The sequence below is a fragment of the Emys orbicularis genome, chromosome 18 (genome assembly GCF_028017835.1).
Source record: "Emys orbicularis isolate rEmyOrb1 chromosome 18, rEmyOrb1.hap1, whole genome shotgun sequence".
Lineage (NCBI taxonomy): Eukaryota > Metazoa > Chordata > Testudines > Emydidae > Emys > Emys orbicularis.
Window position 1 is genome coordinate 10,129,571 of NC_088700.1, and position 24,708 is coordinate 10,154,278.

At 39.7% G+C, this 24,708-nt stretch overlaps 1 protein-coding gene across 1 annotated transcript in view; it reads left to right on the top strand.

Annotated features, from left to right (window-relative positions):
• TSC1 (TSC complex subunit 1) overlaps positions 1–24,708 on the top strand; it is a 54,618-nt gene that overhangs the window by 19,290 nt on the left and 10,620 nt on the right. The window contains exons 4-18 of the mRNA XM_065418942.1: positions 3,649–3,841; positions 4,749–4,852; positions 5,647–5,799; positions 7,218–7,362; positions 8,593–8,747; positions 9,112–9,185; positions 10,809–10,987; positions 11,579–11,694; positions 11,986–12,109; positions 12,670–12,782; positions 13,102–13,174; positions 14,624–14,725; positions 18,049–18,625; positions 21,913–21,956; positions 24,301–24,467. Of these exons, the coding sequence (XP_065275014.1) occupies positions 3,736–3,841; positions 4,749–4,852; positions 5,647–5,799; positions 7,218–7,362; positions 8,593–8,747; positions 9,112–9,185; positions 10,809–10,987; positions 11,579–11,694; positions 11,986–12,109; positions 12,670–12,782; positions 13,102–13,174; positions 14,624–14,725; positions 18,049–18,625; positions 21,913–21,956; positions 24,301–24,467 (2,232 nt within the window). The 5' untranslated portion in view covers positions 3,649–3,735. The remainder of the gene's footprint in view (positions 1–3,648; positions 3,842–4,748; positions 4,853–5,646; positions 5,800–7,217; positions 7,363–8,592; positions 8,748–9,111; positions 9,186–10,808; positions 10,988–11,578; positions 11,695–11,985; positions 12,110–12,669; positions 12,783–13,101; positions 13,175–14,623; positions 14,726–18,048; positions 18,626–21,912; positions 21,957–24,300; positions 24,468–24,708) is intronic.

Sequence of the window (24,708 nt, forward strand, 5' to 3'; positions counted from 1 at the left end):
AGGATTCACCCAGCACTCACATGTACACCCCTTTTGGAGAATAAACCCAAAATAATACTGTCTTGTGCTGTAGGGAAATCTATACAATGTAAGCTCATAAATTCACCCCCTCCCTCAATGTGGAGGAAGATCTGCACAACTTCTCTCCCCCCCCCCCCCCGGTTAGAAATTGCACAAATGGGGTTTAATAATAAACCAAACAAATTTATTAACTATAAAAGGTGGATTTTAAAGGGATACAGGGATAGTAAACAGAACAAAGCAGATTACTAAGCAAATAAAACAAAACATGCAAACTAAGCTTGATTCACTAAAGAAATGGGTTACAAAATGTAATTTCTTGCCCTAAATGTTGAATTAGGCAGGATGCAGAGTTTCTGTAGCTCAGAGTTCCAGATATTTCTTCTTACAGACTGGACCCCTGTCTTAGTCTGGACTCACTCCTGCCTTTCCCTTCAGGTTAGTTCCTTGGTTCTTTCAGAAGTCCTTCTTCTTGGGGAGGCAATGGAGGAGAGTCCAGTTTGCCTTCCTACCCACCCTTAAATAAGATTTACATAAGGCGTGAATCTTTTGTTTCCCAAACTTCACCCCCACCCCCTCTTTTAGTGGAAAGTTACAAGAAGTCCAAGATAATGTTTAGTCTTAGGTGACAAGATCACCTGACCTAGTAGTGTTACAGCTAAGTCACAGGATGTCTCCCAGGAAGGAGAAGAGGTTAGTATCCTCACAGTCTTGTTGTTTCTTCCTAAAGGCCCATCGGATTTGATGGCCTGTTGTCTGGTAGGTGTCTTCCAAATACACACCCAGTAATTGTTACATAGGCCACATTCCTAACTTTAGATACAGAAATTATACATGCATACAGATTGGATAATCACATTCAGTAAATCTTAACCTTTCCAATGATATCTTACATGAGTCATCTTGCATAAAACATATCTTAGTTATGTCATATCCATATCATAAGCATATTTTCATAAAGAATATGGAGTGTAATGTCACACTGAGAATGAGCTGTAAACAGCTTAGAAAAATCTGTCTCTGTCAAGGTTTTTAATAGGAGAAATGCTAGCTGAGTACAGCAGAATATTCAGAAGGTGTGAAACTATTTTTTGAATAGAAAATAAATTACACGTATGAATGCTCACTGAAAGGGGAGGGGTAAAAGAGTAGGTGGTCGTAGGGGAGAGGATTTAGGCCTGAAGTGAGGGATGGGGGTATTATGGGGAGAAGAATAAATGGAAATGAGAGGTTGGGGAGAGAAGAGGGGTTGGGGAGGGCTTATGTTAAGGGGGAAGAAGTAGGGATTAGGAATAGGTTGGAGAATGAGGAGTAGCAGAGGAATTTGGGAGGGGGGGGGGACGGTCAGCCCTGAATTTTCCTCTTCGGTATGTGTACTCTAGGATGTAGGGAACCTCTACCCCCCTGCAGGGGTCTGAGCCCCTCACCCTGCCCCTCCATATGAGGTGGGGGGACTGAAGGTAATAATGTGTTTTCAGATGTTTAAACCAGAAAATAAATAGTTAAGATACACATCATCCATGTGGGGTCAGAGGGAGCTGATCAGAATGTGTGGGGGAGGTGCTAGGTTTGGAGGAAGGGCAGATTAGGTGAATTTGGGGCCTGGGAGGGGAAGACTGACTGAAGCAGAAGTCCCAGCTGGTAATGGGAGTGAGGGGCCCAGCTCTGTGCAGCTTGTCTATATATACAAGGCAGTTTGCCGCCCTTCAGTAAGATGCTGTCTGTGATACATGTATGCAGCAGCATACGGCAGGAGAGAGCAAGGAACGATTTTTCATACGTATTAATGGCTTCTACAGTGTCAACTAATGGCTTAATAGGATGGGAAAGGGAGGGGGAGCTGGAAATGTTGGCGGGGGGCTACATGTTGTGGGGAATAATGGGCCAGGGTGTGGAGAAGGAAAGAGAGAGACATCTTCTCTCAGTACTTAAAGTTACTGTAACAACCATGTAATAAACTGTCAAGGTTTTGGGACATAGACCATGGATGAGATTTCTCTCACCAGCTCTGTTAGCAACTATACACTGGATATATTTCAAAGCATGATCATTATCCCCATTCCACTATCACAAAATATACAGGATGAGAGAGGAGCACTGAGAAATCACATAGCAACTATGCGGCTTCATGGAAAGACCACTTGACTGGGACTATTCCTAGCTCTGCTATTGGCCTGCTGGGTGACCTTGGGCAAGTCATTTCACCCCTCCGTGCCTCAGTTTCCCATCTGTAAAATGAGGATAATGATGTAAAGTTGAGATTTTCTGGTGAAATGCAGTATATAAAAGCTAGGGATATGTTTACACTTAAACCACTACAGTGGTGCAGCTGCGCTGCTGTAACACTTCAGTGTTGACACTACCTATGCTGATGGGTGGAGTCTTCCATCGGTATAGTTAATCCACCTCCACAAGTGGTGGTAGCTAAGTCAACAGAAGATGGCGCTAGGTTGACAGTAGAATTCTATACCTGGGGTTAGATTGGCATAGCTATGTCTCTCAGTGGTTTGGATTTTTCACACCTATGAGGGACGTACCTATGGTGATGTAAGTTCCCAGTGTAGCCCAGCCAAGGGTCTTTTGATTGTTACATAGTTACAGCAGCATATCATCTGCAAACCGTGTGAGAACTATAACTGTCTAAATGACCACTATCGCCTACCAACAAATGTTTCTCTTTCTGTTTAAAATCTTGGAAACTACATGGCAAAAAATGTCATTAATGCAAAGTTAATGTTGCCTGGGGGTAGCTTGTGCCCTTTGAGAAAATTAAATTCAGCAAAACTCAGACTTGTGAAAACCAGGAAATATAGAGTCATGGTAAATGCCAATGCAACTTTAACTTTGCCGTCTTTCAGCGATGCACCAATACACCTATGATACACACATTCTCACTCAGTCCACGTTACAGTGAAAAGACAATCTGCCCTTGCCCTGTGCTCAAACACTGAGCCTCTTCTCCCAACACAATATCACACTTAAAAAATTTAACAACGATTTCATACCCTTTTATAACTCTTGCACACTTGAACGCAGGATACCACCTAACTTTATTCTTTCCTGTACCCATCATTAAATCCACAGACTGATCTCATATCCCACTTCACTACTGGCAGTAACCATGGCAAAGATACAACCTACACAATTCTGTATTTGAAATAATGTAGACTGGGGCTTCATGGTACATATGCACCTCTTTCCTTTGATAATATACATAGGGGACTCAGGCCCAGATCTCCTCAATCACAGCTCTCCCAAACTGCTCCAGTATATTCCTCCACCATTCAATACAGCTATACTTAACACTGTGACTACAGGTGGAGTGCCTGCATATAATTCCCATTGGCTGTTGCCAGATCTAGTGGGGCAGAGTTAAGGTTGCCTGAGCATTTACTTTAACTCTGTATTTCCTGGTTTTCAGAAGTTTGAGTTCTGCTGAACTCGATGTTCTGGAAGGGTACAAGCTATCACTGGGCAGCCTTAACTCTGCACTAACAAACTTTTTTGGCATTTAACTGTCAAAAAGGGTAATATTGCAGCTACCAGTAGAGCAGTGATGAGGTCTTTGAGATGAGAAAGAATGAGGGAGATATATTCTGTTATCTGTACTCTGCTCTGTCTTTCCAGTCTGGTAGGGGCACCAATGAGGAACCTGAAGAAGTTTTAACTTGCACATTCACATAACACGTGCATAAGCCTATAGTAGTAAACAGAATGGCCCAGCAAGCAAATATTGGTGAGCTCTTCTCTATGTTGGATTCTTCAGTTCTGCTTGTCCAGGAAGATATAACAGCTGTCTTCAAAGATAACCTCAACTCTGGTATGTGCCTCTTAGATGTTAAACTGGAGGGTTGGAGGAAGCTTTGTATAGAAATAAGCAAAAAGTTGGAAGTTCCCTATCAAATCTACTCATTAGCTCCTGCAAATGTGACTTACTTTGAAGAAACCCTCTATGTCAGAGGCAGTGATTGCATCAAGGATTAATGCTCCTTATGTTCCTCTGGTTAAGAGACACTTCTTGGAAGGTCTGATAAACTGTAACTCCTGGTTCCTTGAGACTGTCTTCTTGACCCTATATAAGGTTACTAGGGTTTTGTGGTGTACTAAAGTAAATATGCACACCCTGGTTGTAAGTAGATATCATGCTCCCTTCCTACCAAGTATGTCCAAAAAGTGAAAGTGTTTCATCCACTTTACTCATTTCAAACAATGACTTCCTCTTGTGAAATGCCATTCTTCATTTTGCTTTAGGAATGCTTTCTGCTACCACCAAGAGCATTCCTAAGGCTATTCGTGGACTCATTTTAGTGTGGAACAGCATCATTACTCCCCTTGCCCCTAAACTTGCTTCATGTGGAGAACGGAGGAGGGAATCGAACTGATTGCCAGACTCCACCCAGCAGCATGGAACGCTGGATGTAGACTCTCTACAAAAGTTTAGTCAGTGTCACACATCTAATCATTTAGTTTGGGACACTTTAGGAAATCCTGTTGTCAGTTTTTAGAAAGGTCTGCTTCCTCTCTCTCACCAAGCTAGACAATCAGAAAGACGCTTGGGGATGGGAGAATGTAATTGGGAGGTCTCATTTTTAAAAACCTGGGTAACTTCCTAGAGGCACTTGTAAGAATGTTGTTCAATTCTGCAATTATTTTAATCTTTTACAATAGAAAATTTTTGTTCATTATAACCTGTCCTATTCCTTTTTGTGCTGACAACAAACTGATAGACCGTGGACCGATGCTTGTGAATATGCTAGTAGATTACTACTTGGAAAACAATTCTCAGCAGGCATTGCAGATCCTGTCCACACTGCAAGAGCCTCATGACAAGGTAAAATAACTTACAGTTTTTGGAGAACATGGAGCATGGCAGATGTTACTCTAGTATTAGAGAAGCTTCTAAATAGAAGGCCAGTTAAAATTCTTCCTTTCCCTTGATATAGAATCAATTGATGTGTTTTATCTGTGTAGTAAGAGTAGGTTAGTTTAAAAAAAAAGAATCTCAAACACAAAACTTCATTTTGTTTCATGGATTACTTAAACTGGGTTCATGACTGCAATCAACTTTACACCTTGATCACAAGAGATGAAATTACAAAGCTCATAGAAGATCTTTCATACAGATATTTAATATCTTTTACTTGTAATGTAATTGCTTTACAGCTCGCGGCAGCAGCTGCTTATTACTGTTACTAGATTTGTTACCCATTGAAGGGAGGGGGAAGCGCAGCTGCACAAGAATATACAGGGATTCTGCAGGCACGTGGGAATTTTTTAAATGAACACTTGGCAAAACTAACAGCTGTTTTTTTCTGCAATGGCTGAATACTTTGGAGCAGAATGTGTTTCCAAGCACAATGACAAATTCTGTTTTGAACAACATTTTGTTGTCAGTATCACCACAGAGAGACTTAATCTGTATCCCTGTGTTGTACTCACGGGGTTGTATTCAATCTGGCTCCCTAGACACACTTGTAAAACGCATTTAATTCCTATAACTGAGAAGAGCAACTTGTCAAACATACAGATTGGTGTCCTTTCCTGTTCATCAGGTACATGTAAATATTCTGTAACATTTCATTTCATTTTCTACTCCTCTGCCCCCTCCCCCAAATTTGGTTTCAGCACCTACTGGACAAAATTAATGAATATATGGGCAAAGCTGCTACCCGTTTACATACTCTCTCACTGCTGGGTCATGTGATAAGACGACAGCCATCTTGGAAACATAAACTTTCTCAAGCACCTCTCCTGCTTTCTTTACTTAAGTGTCTTAAGGTAAGAACTATGTCAACACTGAGTATTTATTATATGTGTTATAAGGGGCCCTTGCTGTAATATCTGGGTGCCATTTACATAAATTGGTTAGGGGAAAGGAAAATTTTGACAAAATAGTGAGTACGTACTCCATTTCCATTGAAGCACACTGGTGGAGGAAGCTTACACTGTCACTTCCCACATAGTAGATGTTCTGTGGATCCCTGACAACCCTAGGTCTGAATGTTTCTTGTTTTATAAGGACTGAATTTCCCTAAATTGTACAACTTTGTATCCTTTGCTTTATGAAAACATGTAAAATGTTAAGACACTAAAGTTAATATAGGGAGAAAACAGTGTTTTGTGATTAGCAGGAAGACTGCAAGTCAAGACTCCTAGTTTCTTTTCCTTCCTGTGCCACTAACTTGCTGAGAGAACGTGAGCAAGTCACTTGACTGTCCTGTACTTTTGTTTCCCCATTTGATAAATTAGTAATTATATACCCTGTGTGTATCTCACGTGAGTGTTATGAGAATAGATTGAAGTTTGCAAAGATACATGAATACAAGGTACAGAAATTTGCATAATTAGTTATAATAGTAGATTAGCATTAGTAGAGTCACTATTCATAAAGCTTTTTTTTTTTTTTTTTTTTCTTTTAAATTGGAGGCATCAGGCAGACAGAATTTACAGTTTGGGACCTCTTCAGTTACCTTAGATTTACCATGCAACAGTACCTTCAGCTAACGTCAGTATTTTGTTTCAGCAGTGCTCAGTTTTTTGATGTGTATTTCAGCAATCTGACAAACTGATTGTAGCTAACCTCAAGTTTTAATACTGAAGCTCTAAACTCAAGATACAGATTATTATGCTCTGGTCCAAATGGTTTCATTTTTTATCATGTATTTGGCCTTGTTACTATAACAGGTTTACTATTTAACTTGTGTGGCTGCACACAAAGAGGCTCGTACGCATTTAAGAGATGTTAACATGAGGACAGCTGGGGCCTAGTTTTAGTCATCTGCCAGCTATGTGGGGTACCCATATCAAATTTCAAATCTCTTGGGCTCTGGAGGCAGAGCGTGTTTAGTTCTAAACAGGCAGAGGTAGGTATACCGGGAGTGGTTCTCTCCATTCAGATAAGGAACAGGTATAAAGACTGCCTTTGAAGGAAGTCAACAAATTCTTAGGCAGCAGGTCAGTCGTTGGAAGACAGGATAGTAGCTGGAATCCCTGACTTTCTCTTGGGGATCTGCAAGATTAAAGGGGCAGGTGTGATAGTGAGCCAAAGTTTGGTAGGTTTAGATTAGGCATCCTTAAAGTAAGGAGCCTTACCAGAGTGTAAATATGTGATGTCCATTGTGTACTAGTGCTGCGTCAGGAAAAAAATGAAACTTTTCCATTTGAATTCTGACTAATATGACTTTTCTTCATTGCAGACGGACACAGATGTAGTAGTACTCACCACTGGTGTCCTAGTGTTAATAACCATGCTGCCAATGATTCCACAGTCTGGCAAAATGTACCTTCATGATTTCTTTGGTATATTTGGCCGTCTCTCATCCTGGTGCTTGAAGAATCCAGGTGAGAGATGTGACTTTGTTGCAAGTGTGATTCAGTAGCACCATTTCTCTGACTGCTGGCGAGCACTCTATCTTGGGAGACTAGTGGTGGGCTGCAGTTCTGACTCTTGGGGTTAGTTAAATGGGGAAAATTAGATACTAAATGCAAAAGCTATTCCTTTTCTTTGACAGTTAATGTCTGGATTTTGCTCTTGTACCATGGCGCTTATTGGTACAACACTCTGAAATGAGGGATTTTGTGATGCTTTAAGTTCAATAGTTCTGCTGCTGCCCCTACATGGCAGGAATGCAACTCTTAGAGCTCTAAGGATATGGCTGGACAGTTAGGTCTAGTAGATGGAAAGGTGAGAGAGAAAACAACTAGCTTGAACCAGGTGCCAGTTTGAAGGTTCTCAGTTATGAGTGTTAGCTATGAATGTAGGAATTTCTGACAATGCTTCTGAACCAGTAATCACTAAAGTACTGGTAGTATTAGACTTTTCATTTTAACATTGATTGGTCTTAGTCCATTCTGACAATCCATAAGCCATTTTGGGGCACAACTCTAGAAGTTGTATGTCTTCTGTCTGTGTGACCCTGTGAACAAACGCCATAGTTGAGTATATAGAGGTGTGATTTAGAAGGCCATTTTGGCATTGACTCATATCATAGCTGCTCCTACAGGCTGGAAAGACAAGCCAGTAGTTACACAATTCAAACTTGTGATATTTTTTCCCCTGTGGTTATCAGATTTTTATTTGACTTTGAGCTGAAAGGGGTGTCCTTATTGATTTGCTTAGTGTTCAGTCAGTCATGCAAACTACAATTGTTGAAAAATTAACTCTTCTGCAAAGGAGCCAATCTGAATAGTAAGGATTTGTTTTAAGGATTATTTATGATGTGTATTGCTGTAGCACCTAGGCTCCCTAGTTGAGGACCTTAGGTACTGTACAAACACAGGATAAAAGAGAGCCTGAATGAATACTCCGTTCCTGATTTTACTGTTTAGTTCAGAGCTGATTGACACTTGTGACGTGCAAGTGCGGCCTCTCCTTTCACACAGTTGATGGTCTTAAGCATTGCTAAGCTTTGGTACTTCCAAACTGTCATTTGTCTTGAATCATTACAGGCATTCTTAAAGCACTATCTCGTAACTTCTGACACTCAATTTTCTTTGAGCTCATCAGCAGAATTTCTCTTCTTTCTCTCCTCCAATTCAATCATGTAAAAAGGCTCCAACTATTTTCCCCAGGTCATGTGGCAGAGATCTATCTCGTCCATCTCCATGCCAGTGTTTATGCTCTCTTTCACCGCCTTTATGGAATGTATCCTTGCAACTTTGTCTCCTTTCTACGCTCTCACTACAGTATGAAGGAAAACTTGGAGACTTTTGAAGAGGTGGTCAAGGTAAAATATAGCTTATGTTCATATCCGTTAAGAAAAATGTGTAGTTTATAGCTGCAAGATTGTAGTTATCTGCCAAACAGCGCTATTGTATTGATATAATTGGATTGAGTACTGTGCAGTGAAACAGGATCATGACAGATTACTGGCAGAATGGAACCTTAGTGGAAGCAAGAACAGCTTTCTAAATACAAGCAAGTCTGAACAATTAATCTAGCTGTCACACTTATGTAACTGTCCTCTAAACTTTTAGCCCTTGCCTATTGGAACTACTTGTCGGTGCTCCATTTTTTGGAGTTTAATATGGTGCAACGCTTTTCCAGATGCACTAAATACATATTTATCTGTTTTGTCCCCACTTTTCCAGCCAATGATGGAACATGTACGAATTCATCCAGAATTAGTGACTGGATCCAAGGACCATGAACTGGACCCACGAAGGTATATAAATTCACTCCTCTATTAGGAAAGGCTGTGAATGAGCAGTCTTTAGATGGTCTTTTTCAGGAGGCTCACAACAGAAATTTGTGCCTGTCAACAGAAAAGTCCTATGCCAGTGATACTCTGCAATCAATACTCTAAGGTACCCCAGATAAAACGTAAGGTTTCTGCATCCGAGGTTACAGTTGGGGTGGGGACACAAAAATTGTTGGAATAGGTCATTTTCCAGTGGTTTGTTTGGGGGTTGAACTTCATTTTGTATCTGGTGGGTGGATAATTACAATACCCAAGGAAGATATTTTAGTTATGGTAGAAACCAGTTAGTACTTCTGTGATGTAACAATGCTATCTACAACTAATTTGCTCTTTTTCCTTAACAAAATAAAGAGGAATCTGCAGTCTCACTATGAGCATTTTGATTTGACATAAGTTACTCATGTCTGTTTTACTGGGTCAAGTTTTAAGATTGTGTTTTTTTTCCTTTGACTCATTGAAAGTGCTTGATAGGATTTAAGTATTTAAAATGGCTTCAGTGTATCTGATTTGGTGCCTAGAAAATTTGATTCGGTTAACAGATCAATTATTTTAACAGGTGTGTTTTTATGTGGCCTCAGCTGTACTAGCTTTTTTAGAAATAGGCCCATTTGCCTGCAGCAGCACCACTTGCTGCTTTTCTCTTGTCTCCACAGGCCCAGCAACTGAAGAGGAGAAATTGACTCTTGTTCCTGCATAATAGTGCTCTTCCCCTGCTTTCAGAGCCACTAGGAAAACACTACTAAATGGGAACCCATTGACTATCACAATGATCAATTTTGCAGGCTTCTCCCAGCTGCGTTTGGGTGGGGGGGCAGCATCTCTAAAGAGTTAGATTGGCACAGAATTGTCAGTTAAAGCCCTTTGGGTTAGTATCTTGCATAAACTGTCTTGCTTCAAATTTTATCTTCTGGCCAAAAGCAAAGCAGCTTCTAAATGGATAGCTTCCCGTTTTTTCTTACTATACTTTAACATGCAATGAACTTCCATCCTCTGAGGTCTTGGCCTGTTCTAATTTGACTGCTGAGTTTAGTTACTCAGTTATACAGAGAAGAGGTGTACAGAATGAAAGAAAGAAAGAAATTAGAATATTTATGCCCAAAACTTAAAACAAGTAAAACTCCTTAATTGGCATACCAGATAGCAACTTGCAAAATAGTTTCAGATTCTGCACTGCTGGTTTGTCTAAATTTGGACTCCCAACATCTGAGGGTAGCTGTTCTGATCTCTCCATGTGTTGAAGCTCAGGACCATTCAAGACTTCGTATGCTGCTCCTCCTTTCCAGAGTGCTCCACAGAAGACCCTGCTGGGTTCAAATAGATCTGTTTCAAAGCTGCTATGTTGCCAAATTGGAGTCACCTCTTATGAGTCATCTAGTTGCAATTTCTTTGTAAACTGTCTAAAACATTGCAAGGTACTCAATTGTATGGTGCCTCATCGTGTTTCAGCTGGGATTGTGCAAAGCTGGCAGGAACACACATGAGCCATCCAACAAACCAGTTCCTAATATGTCCAGGAACCTTGATTTATAATCATAATTAGCTTATTTAAGACTAACTTACTCTTTTGGTTCCAAAAACTGTCTACAGGTGGAAAAGACTAGAAACTCATGATGTTGTGATAGAATGTGCCAAAATCTCCCTGGACCCAAAAGAAGCCTCATATGAAGACAGCTATTACTCTGTGTCACAGCCAGTCAGCATATGCTTGCAGCCTCGTCAAATTGACCCCAATGCCAGTCCTTATATTGACACACACAGCAGCTACGGTAAGAGCTAATTGGCACTTTTAATATCCATTGGAAGCAGACCAGCTATGTTACAAAAAATCACAGTTCTTACTAATGTACCCTTCTTGGAGTCCAGTTCTATAAGGCTACTTTTGCAAAAAGAAAAGTTGTTTTTTCCCCTATTCTGTACACACATATGAAGTCCTGATATTACTATTCTCTAGCAATGTCACAAAGCTGTGACTTTTTTTTTTTTCCTTGAATGATGAGCTAATACCATTCCTGTTGCCTTGTCTGTCATTTACTCAGAATTGACAGTAGGTAGGTCAAGTGTTCAGAATTGATTAGCTGGTCAAGTGTTCAGCACTTTCTGAGAATAAGGCCTCTTTAAGGTTGCACACTCAAATACTGAGACACCCCAAATCATTAGCCACTTAAAATTGTTGTTATATATTTTGCATGGATGGAAAGGGATAAATCTGCTCTCCAATAGCCGGATTGTGTATAGGAACAGATGAGTGGATTTGATTTTTTTTTTTTAAATAAAAACTGTTAAATATCTGCAAGAAGGACCATCAAGACCTAAATCAGATTTGATTAACATGAATGTTCCTTTTTTTTAAACTCCAGGAACTTCCACTTCTACCCCTTATTCCACTCCTAGGCTAACCCTATCACAAATGCAAGGGCAGCTACCTCAGATTCTGAGCCCACAGTCTACGCGGCTGTCAACTGAGCCACAGCAGGTAACGCATCTAACCATGGCACACCAGCATGTTATTACAAAGATGTTCACTCTTCACTCCTTAAATTGGCTTCTCATTGGATTTGAATATTTTAGAAATAGGTGCATTTGCTTTCAGTTGAGCAATCATTGCAGCTTTCTAGTATAACTTCTGTACCTAGTATAGTAAAGAATTAAATGTAATCCTCATTGATACCTTTTTGTTTTTGACATTGGGCATGGGCCAGATGTGTGTATTTCATATAGGTTTTTATTACATATTCCTAATTGATTTGCTTATATTGTGACACAGGTTACCATCTGGAGCCCCTCTGCAGTTTGTGGTATGACCACTCCACCAACCTCTCCAGGAATTGTCTCGTCGGAGTCCTCACAAACTTCATCACAGCCTTATAGCAAATATTTTAGCACACCTGGTATGTACTGCATTTCAGAGTTAGCATTTTAATGGGTTTTTTAACTTGGTCTAGAAGTGATACTTTGTTAAAAAATATCTGTGTAGATACTTAGGTTTGCATACAGGCTCTTTAAAGGTGAATCTAAGTGTATTTGGAACTTCTTTAAACTGCTTTTCCCCTAAAAATTCTCTTACGTAGTTTGCTGTTCGTAAGTTTTGACGTCTTTAACTATATCATTACTCCACACTTGAATGGAGCATACAATTTTTTGAATGGGCGTCTTAAGTGGGAACAACCAATTCTGCATTTGAGTTCTCCAAATCGCCATTTAGACATCCAAGTACTCATTTTACACAGCTAAGTTCTAATATGAACACTGATACAGAGAACTGGGTACCCCGAGTTAAGTACTGAAGTTTGAAAACTGGATGTCCCATATGAAACTGAAAATTGTGAGGTTTGAATGGCAGATCATTTGAAGTATGTATCACTTGAACTTTATGAATGTGAAATTAACTCAAATTAAGAAGGATATGGAGTTTTAATGGTGATTAAACTTTTCTTTGCCTTTTGAGCAGGTGGAAAAGGAACCCCTCTAGGAACACCAGCCACCTCCCCTCCTCCACCCTGCATTTCAGATGACTTTGTGCACGTTTCACTCCCTTCAGCTGCTGCCACACCTCCCAAGAAGGTAAAGGCAAAATGTAACTGCCAGGCAAAGCTGGCTTCAGTCTCTGGGTTAACTTTTCATGAGAACCTGTTTTTCAGTCGTGGTTGTCTGTGTGTAAATCAAAAGTATTTAATTATGAAAAGTATAGTTTGGGCCTTAACACAAACTAACAAATTGCCTGTAATTTCAGGCAATTTATATTTGGGTTAGCCTGTCTCCGAAGTCCTTTATTGATGTACCACTTAAGTCATCTGTCTGGAAAAATTTCCTCTTGCTGAACATGTACTAGAGGCTGCTTTGTGATAGATGTCTGTTGCAAAGAATCCTTATTTTCTTCCAGGAGGACAAACCGGATCCCGGGAGGCCTTCGCTGTCCCGACAGCAAAATGTCATAAACAGCGAGAAAGCATTGGGTAAACTACATCCTCTTCTCCCAGCTCTCAATAGTCTTACCCCAAAGCAGTGATCTCATTTGTGGATAAATGTTTCCAGTTACAAAAGACTTCTCCCCTGCCCTTTCTCCATTTTTTCCCCATCCATTCCATAGTGGTTCCAGAATCCCACTCTAATGCTACCATTCAGCTTAACGTCACATGATAAAAACTTTTGATTTGTTTCCTGTTAACTATTCACTTCCAGAAATGCTTTGCATGGACTGCCTTCTTAGCTGCCCCTCAACCCCACCCCAGTGTTCCACAATTTAAATATTTAACGTTTGGAACACAGAATTAAGTGAAGGTTGCAAAAGATTAAAAAGGAGAAACTCAAGCTTTGAGGATGATCTTTGGAAGCTCTCTTATGTTTAGATTCCTCAACTTCAAAATGACTTGCAGTGTTATGCATCTATAAGGCTGCCCATGCGTGTTCCTTCACTGTGTCAGCAGTTCAGGATAGACTCTTTCCCCTAAAATGCTTCTGGAAGCAGAACTTGGTATTTTTTCATACTCCTGCAGTGTTACTATATCACTGCATTTGAGAGAACCCTTTCTAGTTCCACGTGGAGTAGTAAAATCTGTAGAGAATGTTTGAGGGAAAAAATGTATCTTATTGGAAATGGAATTTATACTTGCCATTTCCTCTATTCCCCCACCCACACATCTCTGGAAGGGGTGGAAAAGGACTTTGATGGTACCACATTTAAGGTACTAAAGAACTGCTGTAGAAATGTCTTCAGGGTGGAGAAGATATTGGAATTTAAAACTGGCTTTCCACAATGGAGTTGTCTTGCAACACTGGTATCTGAACTTTTTGGTATTTGGCATTTGTGCTAGACTTTCCATTGGATTCCCAACTTGTGACTGAGCTGCGAACCTAAGGTTTCTATCCCTGCATTACTTAGTATGTGCGTCTCTATCATCTGTCTCAGACTTTTGATCTGTTACTCAGTCACATATGGTTTAGTTTGTACTGCATTCATTCAGTTAAGCTTTTTTTGTAGGTAAGTACTGTTTGTTGGAGCAAGATCAGTGTTTTAAAGGGAGTTTAGAGCTGGCCTGGAAATCTAGCAGTGCAAACCTATTTGAGACTTAAGCTTTATCCTTCCTTTTCATGGGTAGAAGAACTGCAGACAACATACTTCTCTTCTGTGGAGGAGACTACCTCATCTCACTCTGCAGTAGCACTTCTTGTCATTTCAAAATCACATTGGCTGTCTCTGGAGGGACCAGTGACCTAACACTTCAGGACTCTTTGATTTGCGGGTGGAGCAGAAATGGGGTATGCTCCTGTTTTGGGGAGGATCTAGAGGGATGGAGAATGTTGTTTGAAGACTGTTTCAGCAGAAGTGGAAGATATCGTATTGTTAAGTCTTATGATGACATATAGCATCTGTACAATTACTTTTTTTTTTTTTTTTTCTTCAGAAGTGCCTGGCAGTAAAAGTTCTGTAAATTTAAGTGATCTTCCAGAATTTTTAGGTTGCCTGGCCTCTGATGAAGATAGTGTTGAGAAGGACAGAGAAGAAGGTAATGTCTCTTGGTATCCTTATGTAGGTTTTATATGCATTTAGACCTCGAGCTAGTATGGTACTGAGTTTGACGATTCAGACGTTTTAATTTTATCAAGCCAGATATAAATGAGTATTACTAATTACTGCGGACAGAAGAAAATGTGTGGATTCAGGGAACCTATCGGGGATACCAGCTTCTTCCTGATAAGTGTTCCAAAAGTGGCATAAATGTATAGTTAGTTAATTTCACCTTGCTTCTTATCAACTCTTCCCACATAAATGAAGAGACTTCATGTTGGATGTACAGCAACTCTGCACATATTTTGGATAAGAATGAAATATCCTTAATTCCTGAAAGAAATTGTTGCTGTCAAGGTATACTGAGCCACACTGCCCTGCTTAATTGTTGTAACCCTCCCTATTGGCTTTGTCTTCCTGGTCCATTTAAACATTGTTCTATTTTTGAAATCTACTCCTTTTATGCAAGAATCCTGTTAGTGATCCTTATCGTTTACATATGTATCAATGTAAAAATCAGATTATTTCAGAAGTAAATGTAATGCATAAATAATAGTAAACCCTTCTTTACGTGACTAGTGTTAAGGCTGTATTTCCTCTTTTTAATCTGGGAAGAATTTCTGACTTTGAGACAACCAATAAGTCCCTAGCTGACTCTTTTTTGCATTGGTTTTAAAAAAAAAAAACCATTTACAGTCAAGTGGAAAATGTATTTATTTTAATATCAGGGATCAAACTATCTTAATTTTGGGACGTTACCATTTACATTTGGAAAGAATGAATTACTTCTGCGCACCCACCCCTGAAATACATGATGATTACATAGCCCCTTTATAAAATTTTCTGATCAAGATAATTTTGAAATAAAACTTCATAATGTTCCTTAATTAGCATGCCAGTCTAGATGGCACTACTCTAGACTTTCTTCTAGTGACTTTATTTGGGGCCTGAGCCAAAGTCTGTTGAAGTCAATGGAGTGACTCCACTGACTTCAATGGATTTTAGATCAGGCACTTAAAGGAGAGTGAAAAGAGATACTATAAGATTTTATTCCAAAAATGTATATAGTTTTTAATATCTACAGGTTAACTTGCATTTTTTCCATCCCTATTCTGTTAGTTTTCTGATATTCTGTAAAACAGCATAATATCTGTATTTTCTAGATCCATAAACAGGGATAGCCATTATTTCCAAAAAAAAATTGTTGCAATACCCCAACTATTCCTTTGAAAAATTATTCCATCCTAAAGTCTGTCCTCCTTATTTCCAGTATTCACAACAGCCTTCTTTCCCCACAAGTAAAAATCCAAATTCTTTATTAGGAAGTAGTTAGCAGAAAAGGAAAAGGACTTCCTTTCTGCTAAAATTTCTAAAAACAAACTTATAGGAGGCTAAGCAAATACTTGCTTTTTGTATAAAAACAGACCCCTACTTGCTATGCGGAAAATTCACCCTTATGCAGAGGACTAGGGTTTTAAGTGATACATAAACCTTGCAATATTTTGAGTAAGACAGTGGTCAGTTTCATAGTATTGTCTTAACACGCATTGTGTTAATAGGGTGTCTTTCAATATTTTCTTCATATTAGCTCTATAAGGGACGATGTAGCACTTTTTCCATGTTTAGTATAGTCAGTCTCCCTTTTTCTACAGATGTATATGACTTTTTAATTCAGAGGCTTTTTTTCTACGGATAAACTGAACAATATATTTACAAATTTATCGATCTTCTTTGAAACTTTGACAAAGACGCAAATTAAAAAAAAACAACGCTAGAAACAAAGCAAATTGTTTTAAATCACCAGTTTTGATCATGACTTAAATCAGCAAGCAGGAAACCTTGATATATATATAATTCATCTTTATACTTTTTAATTACTTTCCTAATGAAAGGTTGATTCTCATTGGTTGGCAACCATTAAAACATGTTGATTTGTAACTAAATATAGTCTTTTTACATGGACTTTGGTGCTTCTTTTTGATAACCAGGAGGATACACTATATCTATATACCTATATTTAAGTAACTATATAGCTTAACTTACCTTTATTTGGTTTCTGAATTTTCACATTTTTTTATTGTTAAAAAATGGTGAATGATGCATTTTTTATTTACTGAATTGATTTCTTTTATTTGTGATTTGTGTAAAGCACTATTTGGATAGAAATTCAAATTCAGTTAAAATGCACAAAAATAACATTTAATTTTTTTTATTCAATAAAACTACCTTAAATGTGCTGCATACATTTAAAAAAACCTTATCAAAACATGCTTTGCATTTAAAACTAACAGTTTTATTAAATGAAGTATTATCTGTAGTTAATGAATTGAACTGATGATTTCTAGTCAGAATGTCTTTCAAGATTTTAGAATTAATAGATCTCGTTTTTTCATACCTAGTTTTTATTCATAGATTGGAAGAGGAAAACAAGCTTTCCTGCTTTATTCAACTAGTTAATTTCAGTGTTAAGAAACTGATTGGAAGCTGAAAAACTGAAATGAAGAAAAGATTCTCTCTGCTCCTGCAAAAGAGGCTACTGCTGTCAAAAGATGGTTTAGCACTTTCACAAACTCTGGTTCCAAGTGTTTATCCAGTGACTTTCACTATTATTCAGGGGTTTGACTTCTACCTAAAACTTAGCAGCAAATATGAACTGCTGAATATTTTTTGTAGTTGATTAAAGTGATTGTAATTTGTAATAAGTTTTTAGGCCTTAAAATACGTTGTCAATTTGAAATTTAATTTTAAGTATTTAACTAAATTTAAAAAACATCTGATTTAAATAAACCGATTTTTAAATGTATTTAATTGGTGTTTTTATCCACCCGGTATAGAAAGGCAGGTTTATTTTATTTGCTTTATTTCTAGCTTTTACCCACAAGCTAGCTTTTCCAATTTAATAAAATCTACTCTTATTTGTATTATCTTAATAGTGGTAAATAATTTACATCCTATTGTGCATATTCCCAAATACTTTGTCTGGTCCATTTCAATTTGAAAAATCTTCCCAAAGTTTTAAGAACTCAAATTACACTTTGAAAAATTCATCTCTCTGTCATAAAGCAATGAGTTAATTTGCATCCCTCAGTTTTGAAATTGTACCCTGTTCTAATTTTACATTAAGAAAGTTTACAGGATTTGTATCCCAGGTTACAAAGAGCAAGCCTGAGTGTGTACCAGGTAAACGGATGTCTAAATGTTCACAGGAGTTGGTTTGGGGGTGTTGTATAGGGGGTGAAAGGTGGATTGTCTTAACACAGCACCAAACTTATTTTTTTTAAAGCTTATTTGCCTATTAACTGAATTTTCTTTTTTTCTCAGATGCAATATCAAAAGAGATCTCTGAGATCACTACAGCAGATGCTGAGCCCGTGGTGCCTAGAGGAGGATTTGACTCTCCTTTTTACCGCACAAATGAGAGTTTACCAGCCTCTCAAAGGAAGACCCATTCAGTAGCCTCCAGTGCTCAAGGACACAGTCTGAGCTCTGAACCGTTAGCCTCGTCTCTGGACAAATCTGGGCCTGAGGGTGCACGAGACACACCTAAACAAGCATTTACTCCCATTGACAGGCCCTGTGGAGCCTCTGATGAAAGCCCTGCTGGTAACAGGGTAGGCCAATCCTCTATGGAGACCAGTATCCTCACTCCCAGCCCTTGCAAAGTACCAGCACAGAGAAGAATGGGGTTTGGGAGTGGGCAGCCTCCCTCATATGAGCACCTTTTTGAGGTTGCATTACCAAAGACTGCCTACCTCTTTGTTAGCAAGAAGACTGAGGAGCTGCTAAAGAAAGTCAAGGGAAACCAGGATGAAGACTGCACATCTTCCACCTCTCCAATGGAAGTACTGGATAGACTGATACAGCAAGGAGCAGATGCACATACCAAGGAGCTCAACAAGTAAGTGTCTACAGACCTTGCTCTGGAAACACTTCGTTACCACTTTCCTTGTCAGTCCATATATCAGTAGCAGTGCCTGAAAGGCTGCTTTGCTTGGAAACCAAGAAGCTCTGCAGACATGGCTCTGTAGTCCTTATATTGAAAGTGCATAATTGCTTCATGTTAAGTCATCTCTTCAGGGGTTCCTAGCTGGACATTCAGGAGTTCTTGAAAATGAACTTTCTAGACAGAATGGTAGCTTAACATTTACCTGCATAAGTCAAATGTCTTTATGAAGGTAGAATTTACCACATCTGAGGTGGAAGTCAAACTCAAACAGTTTAATGGGACTAAATCAGGCGGCCCAGATAATCTCCATCCTAGAATATTAAAGGAACTGACACATGAAATTGCAAGCTCAATAACAAGGATTTTTAATGAATCTGTAAATTCGGGGGTCGTACTCTATGACTGGAGAATTGCTAATATAGTTCCTATTTTAATAAAGGAAAAAAAGCGATCCAGGAAACTACAGGCCTGTTAGTTTGACCTCAATTGTATGCAAGGTCTTGGAACAAATTTTGAAAGAGAAAGTAATTAAGGACATAGAGGTGAACGGCAATTGGGATAAAATACAATATGGTTATACAAAAGGTAGATCATGCCAAACTAACCTGATCTCCTCCTTTGAGAAGATAACTGAACTTTTAGACAAAGGAAATGCAGTAGATCTAATCTACCTGGATTTCTGTAAGGCATTTGATACAGTTCCACATGGGAAATTATTAGCCAAATTGGAGCAGATGGCGATTAATATGAGAATTGAAAGGTGGATAAAGAATTGGTTAAAGGGGTGACTACAACGGGTCATACTGGAAGGTGAACTGTCAGGATTGGTCTTGGAATCAATTTTATTAAACATTTTTATTGCTGACTTTGGTACAAAAAGTGAGTGTGCGCTAATAAAATTTGTGTATGACACAAAGTTGGGAGGTATTGCCAATACTGAGGAGGACCCAAAATATCATACAAGAAGATCTGGATAATTTTGTAAACTGGAGTAATAGAAATTGGATGAAATTTAATAGAGCAAAATGCAAGGTAATGCATTTAGGGACCAACAAGAATTTTTGCTATAAGCTGGGGACTTATCAGTTCAAAGTGACAGAGGAAGAGAAAGACCTGGGTGTATTGATCACAGGATGACTGAGCTGTCAGTGTGATAGAGTTTTAAAAAAGGCTAATGCAGTCCTAGGATGCATCAGGCGAGGTATTTCCAGTAGAGACAGGGAAGTGTTAGTACCATTATACCAGGCACTGGTCAGATCTCGTCTGGAATACTGTGTTCAATTCTAGTGTCCCATGTTTAAGAAAGATTAATTCAAATTGGAACAGGTACAGAGAAAGGTTACTAGGATGATCTGAGGAATGGAAAACCTACCTCATAAAAGGAGACTCAGAGAGCTTGGCTTGTTTAGCCTAACCAAAAGAAGGCTGAGGGGAGATATGATTGCTCTCTATAAATACATCAGAATAATAAATACCAGGAAGGGAGAGGAGTTATTTAAGTTAAGCATCAATGTGGACACACGAACAAATGGCTATAACCTGGCCATCAACAAGTTTCGGCTCAAAATTAGGCAAAGGTTTCTAATCATCAGAGGAGTCAAGTTCTGGAACACTGCTGGGCAAAAAACCTACCTGGCTTCAAGACTGAGCTTGATAAAGTTTATGAAGGGGCTGATATGAGGAGATTGCCTACAATGGCATGTGGCCCATTGGCTACTGTCAGTAGCAAAAAAACCCCCAACTGGTGGAGATGGGACACTTGATGGGGAGAGCTCTGAGTTACTACAGAGAATTCTTTCCCAGGTATCTGCCTGGCAGGTCTTGCCCACATGCTCAGGGTCTAACTGATCGCCATATATTGGGTTGGGAGGAATTTCTTCCTGGGTCAGATTGGCAGAGACCCTGGGGGTTTTCTCCTTCCCCTGCAGCATGAGGCATAAGGCACTTGCAGGTTTAAATGGTAAATTCTCTGTAACGTAAAACCATGATTTGAGGACTTCAGTAACTCAGCCAGAGGTTCTGGGTCTATTTCAGGAGGTCAGACTAGATGATCACAATGGGTCCTTCTGACTTTTAAAGTCTGACTCTGTGAATAACCTAAGGATTCTTGCTGCCTTTGCTGATGGAGCTCAGCTATGTTGTTAAACCTGATGGTGAGGAAGTGGGGGCCATTGGCTGCCTGTCTCTAATGTGGCTTGGATGCTTGTCTGAGTTCTGGTGGCTTGGATGCTTGTCTGAGACACACTTAGGTCGAGATAAGTCAGCTTATGTCGACCTAATTATATCAGTGTACACACTACAGCCTTGTCCCGCCGATATAAAAGTGCCCGTCGACACCGACATAACTCACCCTACGCCTCTCGTGGAGGTGTTTTGTCGGTGTAGTTAGGGCAACACAGTGTCTGTGTAGACACTGTTATTGGCTGTCTTGTCAATTTCAGGGCTCCATGTTGGAGCCCTGAAATTGACAAGGAAGCCAGGCTGCCCATGCCTGGCTCCCCACTTAGGGAGCTGAGAAGCCCGAGCAGCTGCCCCCACTCCCAGCGGAGAGTCAAGAATCCTAGGGGGTGGCTGGTCCCCCTGCTCCTGGTGGGGAGCTGCATGGAGCTGAGAGCCTTGGCTCTCAGCCCCCGCCCCCGTCTCCCACACACTACCTTCAGTCAGTGGAAGCACTCCAGAGGAGGATGCGCACCACTGACAGAAGGAGGGTAGTGTGGACATGTGTCAATTTAAAGTCTGTAGTGTAGACGTGCTCTTAGATAAAGTTGTTCACGAGGGCAGAGTTAGGTGTCCAGTAACGGGGCAAAGTCTAGTGGCCAGGAGAAGCATAGCAATTCCTTCCCCCAGTATGAAAGTCAGGAACTGGAAAAACTTGTTTGGGCCAAGGTGCAAGAAGGGAGAGTCATATATGGATACATCCATGTCTGTTTTTATTTCCTGTTATGCACTCCCTTCATCTCCTTATCCTACTTCCTGCTTCGCCCCTTTCTCAAGCTGCTTTTTACACTTGGGACAGTCTCTCCCTTTCTGTCTACCAAGCACCCTTGCTGTCTTTCAAATTCCTCCTTAAAGCCCACTTTTTGTAGTGATCTTTACACCCTCTCACCTGAATTATTCTCTAGTATGATGTTTCATTTGTTAGATTACAAAGCCTTAGGGACAGGGACTGTATTTCAATCTGTCTTGTAAAGTGTTCACTTACAGTGTGTAAACTGTTAATACTGTGTTTTTATTCCCAGATTGCCTCTGCCAAGCAAATCTGCTGACTGGACTCACTTTGGAGGTAAACAAGTTTTTCTTGGTTTAGGACCATAAATGTAGTCCACAGTCAGTAAAAAATGCATTTCTTTGTATCTTCTTCTACTTGGTTTACTTAAATGATGGACTGCATATTTGGCTTCTTTCTTTTCACACGCTGAAGTTGGATGGTGACCGGCATTAAGATGTAGTTTATCTGTTCAGGAGATGATGCACCTTTCTGTTTCAACATTACAAGTTTCTTTTTCTTTGGAAAGTGATAATTACCTTTCCTACAGAACCAAGAATATTACTATGTGCTTTTCCCCCCACTAAATTGCAGTGGTACTCATGCCCATTATCATATCTACAATTGCGTGTACTGGCCTTCTTCAAAGGGACACTGATTCTCTTTTATGGTTTTGTTTTTATGGCCACCTATGTAGAAACGAATACTCCTGAGGTGAATGACCCTTCAGTTTTAAAGCTGAATTCCACCTGGTTTAAAGAACTATTTAAATATTCCCCCCACTCCACCCCCAACTGATCATAACTCAGAGAGCCTAAAACTGAAATCTTTCCTCACCATTTAACATATATCTCACAGTTTTGTCGTCTTAGGCTTCCTTTTAACTTCCATGTTGGTGATCTTTACGCCTCTGGGGAGATTTAAAAAAATGAGCCAGTTTAAAAATCCATATAATTAGGAGGCAGAGGGGTTTTAGGACAGAAGTCATTTTTGGAAACATTGGTCTGGTTCCCTTAATTCAAATATGTCCCTTCTCTTTCTTCACCTGAGGCATCTGGAAGCTCCACTTAAGTCATAACTGACTTAAGCACAGTTTTGTCAATCAAAAACCTACCCTGTACACTGTTAGAAAACTTTTAAATGTTGTCTGTGCTTAGGAATGCTTTTAGATAAATCTGTCTTACTAAGGTAGGATGGTGAAATAACAAAGGAGTGTGAAATTGGTCTGTCTAAAATCTTTCCAATGGCTTTTTGGAAGACATCCTCTCCTGAATATTTAAAATTCACATTTTTAAATGGCTTGAGGCTAATCCCAATCTTATCACTTTTAGCTGATGCAGTAAAAGCCATGTCCTACAATTTCTCATTACTCTTTCCCAAAAATAATCATGTAAGCCACAAGCACAGCACTCATGAGCAGGTTGCTCGTGACAAAAACATGTAATGTAGGAGAAAATGTTGGCAGGGAAACAGACTTCAGTTTCAGGCTTCAAATGGGTTGTTGTATTTTTTTTATAATTATGAAGGCTGTGTAGGTTGGAGGAATGAGCCACAGGCTTAGAAATTGGAAGGTCCTAAATTCTAATTTTAATTCTGGTTCTGTCACTGATTTGTAACTTTGTGGAAATTAGTTCTTTCAAATTCTGTGGGTAAAACTTTCAAAAGTGTCTTAGGTAGCACTGGAAGTCAGTGGCACTTAGGTAGCTTAGGCTAGGTCTACACTGCAAAGAAAAAAAACGTGGAGCCCAGTCTCAGAACCCAGGTCAGTTGGCTTGGGTTGCAGGGTTAAAAATAGCAGTATAGACATTTCCCCCTCAGGCTAGAGCCTGGGCTCTGAAATCTGGCAAGGGGGGAAGGTCTTAGAGCCTAGGCTCCAGCCTGAGTGGGTCTACACTGCTATTTTTAGTCCGGCAGCCTGAGCCCTGCAAGCCCAAGTCAGTTGACCCAGGCTCTGAGACCTGGTGCCGTGAGGTTTTTCTTTTTTTCTTTTTTTTTTTTTTTTACTTTGTAGTGTAGACATAATCTCAGTCACACCTTCTAAAGTATCTAAGGGTATGTCTATACTACCCGCTGGATCGGCGGGCAGAGATCGATCCAGCGGGGGTCGATTTATCGCGTCTAGTCTAGACATGATAAATGGACCCCCGAGCGCTCTCCCGTCAACTCCTGTACTCCACCACCGCGAGAGGTGCAGGCAGAGTTGACGGGGGAGCGGCAGCAGTCGACTCACCGCGATGAAGACACCACGGTAAGTCGATCTAAGTACGATCTTATTCACGTAGCTGAAGTTGCGTAACTTAGATCAATCCCCTTCCCTCCCGCCCCCATAGACCAGGGCTAAGCCATTTAAGCATTCTAGAAAACTTTACCCCCATCTGTAAAATGTAGATACTAAATTGGTACCTATGAACTGTGGGTATGATGAGGATTCAAGACGGTGTAAAGCTTTGAACATGTAAAGTTTTGTGCTAACTATTGATACCTTTTATTTAAATTCCTAATTTTTTCCATTCAGTTTTGCAGTTAAAAAATAACCCTGGAAAAGTAGAGGGGGCCGGAATGAGGATGTAAATTTGAATGTATGTAATAGAATCAAATATATTTAGCAGTAACCTTTGCTCTGTCATTTAACTCCGTCTAGGTTCTCCCCCTTCAGATGAGATTCACACCCTGCGTAACCAGCTGCTTTTGCTACACAACCAGTTATTGTATGAGCGCTTCAAAAGGCAACAACATGCCCTTCGGAACCGGCGACTCCTGCGGAAAGTGATCAAAGCAACAGCACTGGAGGAACATAATGCTGCCATGGTGAGCAAGGATTTAAGAGCTGTGCATGCCAAGAAGTGCTACCAATACATCACTATCAAATCTATGAATACCAGCCCCAGACAACATCTACTATAGTATCATAGAACTTTAAAATCTTTTAAAGTATTTATTATTGAAGTTTTTTTGTTGTTGTTTTTAAAGTAACCTTCGAACACTCCAATTTTTGAGGAATGGATTGTGGATAATTTTGATGCATTGTGATTAGTTGAAACTGGAAATT